Source organism: Stegastes partitus, unplaced genomic scaffold, assembly GCF_000690725.1.
Source record: "Stegastes partitus isolate 25-593 unplaced genomic scaffold, Stegastes_partitus-1.0.2 Scaffold1664, whole genome shotgun sequence".
Lineage (NCBI taxonomy): Eukaryota > Metazoa > Chordata > Actinopteri > Pomacentridae > Stegastes > Stegastes partitus.
Window position 1 is genome coordinate 87,579 of NW_007579395.1, and position 7,886 is coordinate 95,464.

General features: G+C 41.3%; 1 protein-coding gene across 1 annotated transcript in view; it reads left to right on the top strand.

The window, feature by feature from the left end:
• lrch1 (leucine-rich repeats and calponin homology (CH) domain containing 1) overlaps positions 1 to 7,886 on the top strand; it is a 127,076-nt gene that overhangs the window by 53,233 nt on the left and 65,957 nt on the right. The window contains 2 exon segments of the mRNA XM_008301352.1: positions 5,253 to 5,379; positions 6,366 to 6,471. Of these exon segments, the coding sequence (XP_008299574.1) occupies positions 5,253 to 5,379; positions 6,366 to 6,471 (233 nt within the window).

Sequence of the window (7,886 nt, forward strand, 5' to 3'; positions counted from 1 at the left end):
TTTCTTTAGTGTAATAATGTAGGTTGTGGCACATTTAACCTTTACCGAAAGAAAACAAACGTGATTAGTTGTTCAGCCCGAGTTTGGAAGTATTTCAGGTTTTGTTTTGAGTTCATGTAGAGAGACAAAAAACATAAAAATGATGCATCTTCCATGATATCAAAACATTTCTAGTGACATTAGCAAATATTAGCATGCTAAAATGCTAAGCTAACGTGGTGAACATGAGAAGCTTTATGTTAGCGATGTGCATCATTAGCATGTAGCCTCACAGAGCAGCCAGTAAACATTTGTTTTCTCGCCTTAATTTATGAAAACACAGAAACAAACAAACAAAAACAAAAAAACCCGGCAGGACGCTATGACTGTATTTTAGCACATTTTATGTCCAGTTTGTTGTTCTTTTTGTAGCTCAGAATACAGCCAACACGCAGCGGTTACACATTTCAGGAAGGACTACAAACCTCTGGAGCTTTTCTACGATGAAGGAACTAAAGTGCAACGTTATTTTTTTCCTCCATTGTCTGAGTGTGTAGACAGCTGGATCGGCTCTCTTGTATGTTTCCTGAATGTTATTTTCAGAGCTGACTCAGAGGGGGTTTCACAGTCGTGTGGTAACAACACGTGTGTGTGTGTCTGTATGGTAGATGTATGCTTCTGTTATGTTTGCTTGTGTTTCTGTTTTCCTATTCCGAGATTAAAGATAAGTTTCCTCAGTCAGATTTGTTTATGCAGAGCGCCCAAAGTGCATCGCAAGCATAAAAATGTCATATTTTGGCCCGAGAGGAAGTGCCCCGTCTCACTCATTGGCTGCCTCGCACTAAATTTAGTCAAGCTCAGCACAGGCATGAAGTAATTTGAGCTAAATTGGTCCTAATGTGACTGAAAATGCTGTGAAATGGGAACGTGTGGTTGTGTTGGACTGGATATAAACTTTAGATTGCTAATGAGTAAAACAAATAAAAAACTTGTATTAACTTTATAAAGGGGCTCTTATAAGGAGATCCAAAATAGGTTTTTTCTAATGATGCATGATATTAAAATTTCTAGCCGATACCGATATTTCTGATATAACCGATATCACCGATGTCGATATTCAGTTTTTGTTCACACCGAAAAATGAGTGTGTGAACGTGAAAACTATTCAAAAGACGCCCAAATTAGGCCACGTAGTCTTCTTTATTATGTAACAAAAGTAAAACATATTTGAAATCGTTCAACTCCAGGACCATTTAAGTACAAACATTTGATAAAAAGCAGCAACATCAAACGTAGAGACGAAGGCGCTAATGTTAGACAATCATCGGCTAAATTTGTTCATCGGACCGATACCGACATATCGGAAAAAACACTAATATCGGCCAATACCGATGTGGTTGCCGATATATCGTGCATCCCTATTTTTATTTTTCCAAATAGAAATAATATCATGTCAGGGTCCTCACCAGGATTTTTTGACAGCATACCGGGAGGGCTAACTGTTAGCGGCGAATATGCTAGCGAATAGCACCGAAGACGACGGTAGAGAAAGTCCATCGGCGCTTGGTGATAAATATTTTCCCGCTACATACCCTCGAAAACAACGTAACAGCCCAATTTGGAGCGTAACGGGCCGGTATGCCGGCGTAACAGGTTGTTATGACAGCATAATGGGCCGTTATGATGGTGAGAACCCTGTATGTCTATAAAAAGGATGTACAATTGTAAACTCTGGTGTTTTGGTTTAAAGTTTCCACAATTTAGCACCAATATTGGTCTGAAACTCTCAAAGCAAAGAGAAACATCTGTACAAATAAAAGTTCACTGCGATATAGACAGAATCTAGAACAGGTGGGATTAACAAGGCTCACCGATAATCAGTGTAATCCATGTTTTGACTGACAGTAGCTGAAGTTTAGTTTGTTGTTTCCACATGTTAGGAGGATGTTGGAATTGTCAGTGTTTAGCAAATCAGAAATAAACAAGACTGTTAGTCAGTGGGACAGTTTGATATGTTGCTATTAGGCTTAGCATTTAGTTTATTAGTGCATATATACAGTCGTGACTCGATAATCCGACACTAAATGTAAAACCTGCTTTTATGTCGGATAGCAAGGCTGTCGGATTGTCAAGACGGAGGTCCAGATACAAGGAGGGCTTGATGCTAGAAGGCTCATTTGTTGTTAATATTATTGTTTATAGTTGTTATAATAACTAGTAGGGCTGGTCCCAATAGCACTTACTGGTCTCTGGATATTCAGGCCCAATTAATGATGAATATTTTAATATTTGGCGCGTTTGGGGGGGAACCTTCCACCGCGGGGCAGCGCTCTGACGGGGTGGAAGTGTTCAGAACACTCAGGCAGAACTTGGCTGCTGATGCTAGTTTAGTTAGCGCTCACTCTTCTGTTTCCACCATCCATGTTTACTTCCACTGAGCATGCTCGCTGCGTGTGACGTCGTCGTCGCATGCGGGACACTTTTGGGTCGCATGAAGTTCACACAGCAGATCACATACAAGTCGTGTTTAACTGGAAATGTGAACGAACTCACAGAAAAATCTGATTTCACAAAAAATCTGAATTAAGTCCTGCAGTCTGAACGTAGCCAATCTGTCAGAATCCAAGGCTGTCGGTATGTTACGGCTGTTTTTATGGGTTCGGTTTGTTTTTCCTAAAAACCTGTCGCAAGGTTTGGGATTGTTAAGGGTCGGATTATAGAGTCATGACTGTTGTTATATATCAGTTGGTGTGCTGCTCAGTCTTGTGTGTCTGCTGTGTGCTATCATTGTGGTGGGTTTGTCTGAATGAAGAGCGGTAGGACAACAAACTCCTGCCCAACCATAACATGACATGACTGTTCTATCTGCTGTTTTACTCCCCGCTGAGAGGAAACCTTTGATAAAAACTTCCTGCAGCTCGTCCACCAAGATAAAAACTCTCATGTTTCAGGCTCATCTGACGACGACGACGACGATGATGATGATGATGATGATGATGATGATGATGATGATGATGCGTGTTTGTGTTTTAACATTTTCAAACCAGTTCTTCTTCAGAAACACGCACACAAGGAGAATAAAGCGTGTTTTATTTCTTCTCGCGGGACTTCTCGGCACCAAACTAAACACTCGAGTGAGAATGAAGTCGCTTCGTGCGTTCGCCGCTCACCTCTTCACATTTAATTTTAATGGTGCTTTGGAAGATTGTGTGCTGAAATATTCATATGTGCTTGAGATGGGCTTTTTCTGTCCTCGTTTATTCAGGTCGTCTGATTAAAAGCTTCATTGTCTGATTATTGAGAAGTGGCAGAAGTGTTGTTGTTTTTGATTGTGTTAGCATGACGGCTAATTTAGCACCTGTTATCCAACATGAAGAGCTTTTATCTTGTTTTCAGTGGTTTTATTTGAATGTAAAGCACTTTAAATATGATTTTGAACACAAATATGGCATTATTGTAGCAGCAAACAAATATCTATGGAAAGATATGGTAGATTAAGGACATCTAATGGTGCATGTTGGTGTACTTAAATGCATCTAAGTGCATATGTGTCCCTCCTATTGAAACTGATCTCCCTTCCTACACTCTTAAACAGACAGATCGACCTCTGACACCACACTGGAAAAGCAAAAGTGCAGTCCAGTGTTTAGCCAGTGCTCTAAAAATCCAAAGAATTTAAAAACTGTCTTTTCTTTATGTTACTTCCTCAAATGTATTCAAACCGTTCCATTAAAGAAAATGTAAAATCCACAACAGTCACTCAAATAACTAGAAACTGAAAAAAGTAATAGTAAATAAAAATTTGCTAAATTATAATTTAGTGAAATGAGACATTGCTTTTGAATTGTGGTTGAAAAGAAAGGAAAAAAAAACTGTTCTGAACAAATGAGAGCACTTTGCTGATGAGCAGTGAAATCCAAACACCTGTCAACAGGTGCACAAGTCTGATTGAGAGTTACAAAAAACACCTGATAGCAGTAATTGGCTCAAAGGGTTGTTCAACTAAATAGTAGTTTATGGGTCCCATCATGCTTGTTTTTGTTTTTTTTTTGTTTGTGTGTTTGTTTTTAAATATTTCCGTTGAACCACAACTTAAAAGCAATGTCATGATGTTCATAAAATTTTTATTTATTATTACTTTTGTCAATGTCAACTTATATCTTATTGGATTTCCCTTCTGGGATAAATAAAGTATTTTTCATTTCATTTCATATCAGTGACAGCTGTTGTTTTTCCTTCTTTAATGGGAGGTTATGAATACATCTGAGGACGACTGAACCTTGTTTCATTTCTCATGTTATGTTCTGAGCAATATATGAAACATAACATTGCTTTGGGATTAATAAAGTTCTGTCCTAACACAACATAACTTAACATAACTTAACATAACTTAACATAACTTAACTTAACTTAACTTAACTTAACTTAACTTAACTTAAAACTTAACGTAACTTAACTTAACTTAAAACTTGACTTGACTTGACTCAGTGTGGGAGTTTCTGCGACTGGTTTGCACTCCGGTCTTTGTGTGTCTGTTTCCAAGCATGATTCAGTCCTATGCACCGGACCATGGAAACAGATGCAAGCATACATTAACAAACACAACATTCAGAGATATTTTAAGATAACGTGACCCCAGCTGCTGCCATTCGATGTATTCTAGAAGGCTAGCGTGGGCTAACGGGTGCGGCTCGCTTCCTTTTTTTTGTTGACACAGTATTTCTGCTTGTAAATTGAAGATAATGGCTCGTTTGTTCTAGTGTGAGATAAGGATGTCCTGAACGAGGCCTGCACACATCTTAGCCTGGTTCTTCTTCTATGACCAGCTATCAGTGGATCCAGAAATGTGATTCGTTCTCTTACAAAAGTAGCTCAATCAATCAATTACCTCATCACTTAATTAATTTATAATACAAGTCGAGCACGTTGGACTGTTGCTGATGTTGCTGACCTAGCTGATCCCTTTAATTAGCTCATGTTCGCCGGTTGGAGGTCATTAAGAAAGACGTTGTCATGGCGCCCACTATGCTAGGAACTGCCGTCCTTTGGTTTGCTCGTTACCAAACACTAAGAAGCTCCACCTGGTGGTGCAAAAACCAGGTGTATTATTTAGAAAAATGGTGATTAAATGATAGAAAACTTGATCTGATCATCCTCAGTCTGGGGCTCTGGAAACATCCAGAGGTTCTGGAAAAAAAAACCTTCCAGACTTCCTGTATGAAGAGTGATGTAAAGAAAGAAAAACTGAAACGATGTGTGTGTTTGTGTTTCAGCCGTAACCAGCTGGGCTCCCTGCCGGCCTGTTTGTGCGGTTTACCTCTGAGAGTCCTCAACGCCAGCAACAACAAGCTGGTCAGCCTGCCGGAGACCATCGGACAGCTGCACAGCCTCATGGAGCTGGTAAGAGTGTTTACGCCGCCGTGGTGTGTCACCGGACGTCACTCTCAGGAGTCACTCATAGCATTTTTTTGTTTGTTTTTGTGTCGTGAAGCCTAATTGCGCCTCTTGCTGAAGTAATGCAATTCTACCAGCTGTTTTTCTGCACCATGAGCTCATTTTCTTCCCACTTTTTGCTTGTTTTCAATCAACTGAGTGTAAAAATATCATCAGTTATGCCAAACCAGCGTAGAATCATATCGATTAGATTAGTTCTTCGTTGTTGTATCTGTGCCAATGTGTGTGACGTGCATAGTCGACTGTCTTGGCTGACGGTGGAGGCTAAACTACGATCTAGTCTTTTGTTATTCGTGCATACCGTCATCCTGAGAAGTACACCTTTACCCCTAGATTATATAAGGGCTTTGCCATGGGTACACCGAGTCAGCTCTGGTCTTCTGGTGGCACCGAGTCCACGAACAGACTTTATGATGAGGACTGTTCTTGTTAGAGGGTCTCAGTTTGCTCCCTACCAGCATTAGACAGATCAAACATCCCCTTAAGAAGTCACTAAAAGTCAAAGTGATGAATCACATGTTGCAGTTCTGGAGTCTTCTTAATCTGGGGTTGATATTGAATTATGTTGCCTCACTGATATTCTGTGAATTTGAGTTGATGTATTTTTAATGTTGTTTTGTGAATGGAGCCCCAGGAAGACCAGCAACCAGCTTATGGAAGCTGATGGGGATCCACGTAAAGCAGGGGTGTCGAACTCTGGTCCTCGAGGGCCGCAATCCTACATGTTTTAGATGTTTCCCTCTTCCTGATTCAATCGATCAGCTCATCATCAAGCTCTGCAGAAGCCTGATAATGATCCTGATCATTTGAATCAGGTGTGTTGGAAGTGGGGAAACATCTAAAACTTGCAGGATTGCGGCCCTCGAGGACCGGAGTTCGACACCCCTGAGCCATAAAGAATAACTTAACGGTTGCGTCGCTGTGCTCTGCAGGACATCAGCTGCAACGAGATCACGGCTCTTCCTCGTCACATCGGCAGACTCAAAGCTCTACGGGAACTGAACGTACGCCGGAACCTTCTCTGCGTCCTGCCGGAAGGTGAGTTTATGGAAATAAGTCTGTTTTCAGGCGTTAAATATCCATCCAATGTCACACACCGCTTCATCCTCACTAGAGACAGACAACCAAGCACACTCACATTCACACCTACGGACAATTTAGAATCACCAATTAACCTCAGCATGTTTCTGGACTGTGGGAGGAAGCTGGAGAACCCGGAGAGAAGCCACGCTGCACGAGGAGAACATGCAAACTCCACGCAGAAAGATCCCGGGTGTCCTCACTGGGACATGAACCAGCGACCCTCTGGCTGCTAACCACTGAGCCACCTTGCAGCCCAGCGTTAAATATAACCCAGATTTATATTTTTGTCCTTTTTGTGTCTGAAACAGCTTCTCCTGTCTTGTCTTCTTTCACCTTGCTGTGATTTGGTTGGAAGTGTTTTGCTTGAAGTGTGTAATTTAGACCAAATCACTATTTTTATCCGCGTGGGCAGACTTCAGCCCGTATAATTTCTATTTTCTGTTGACCCCACTTCACTTCTGTGTACAAAAGCACGATGCGCAAGACGCTGCTAGTCGAGCAGGATTTGCAGTTAAACACAGAAATAGAACAATCCCTTCTATATCGAAGCTGGGGAGGCACACGGGGCGACCGCAGAGCCCTCTGAATGCGCCGCCACGCCCGTCCCAGTCCCCGAAAATACACTTAACGCTCGGCGTGACCGAGTGGCGACCTCCAGTCCCCAAAGGGCTGAAATGAGTCGGTGACACGGGGATGAGTGACAACCGCAGGCCTCTGGAGCTCATCTGGAGAGACACCACCCAGACTGTCTGCTGATAGGCCCAGGGTGGAGGGACTGGAGGGCTGCCAGTTAAAATCAGCAGACCGACTGGAAAAAAACAAAACAAAACGGGGTTTTAATAAGAACGACTCTCTCTGGAGTCAGTACGTGACTCTAAAGTCTGCTGAGGATCTGATATAATGAGAGTTTTTGTCTTAGAGCTGCAGTCTAGACCAAAAAAGGCAAAAATTGATGAGTTTAGTCCATTGGAGAAGTGAGTTAGTCGATGTTTATACTGCTGAAGGTAGAAAATAAGAGTTTTTGCTCGATTAATTCATGATTGAAATCGCTGTTGATTCATTTTCTGTTCAGTTGTTGCAGCTCTACAATTACATCCAAAAATTCTTACTGGTTTTTGTATTAAACACTCAAATATGATGCATTGTTAGTGTGTGGCAGTAAAGTTCTAAACAAAACAAAAAACAATGACATTTCATTTCTTGTGTCGTATCTGCTCTCAGATGTGCGTCGCTTTGGATAAAAGCAAAATAAAGTTGCGGTAATCTTTTATGTTTTCTGCACGTTCCAGCTCCGTCTGCTTCATTTTAACGGACATTTGAGTTTGCAATAGATGTGACAGTGTAAGTTTTGTAGTTTTGGCAGCAGACCG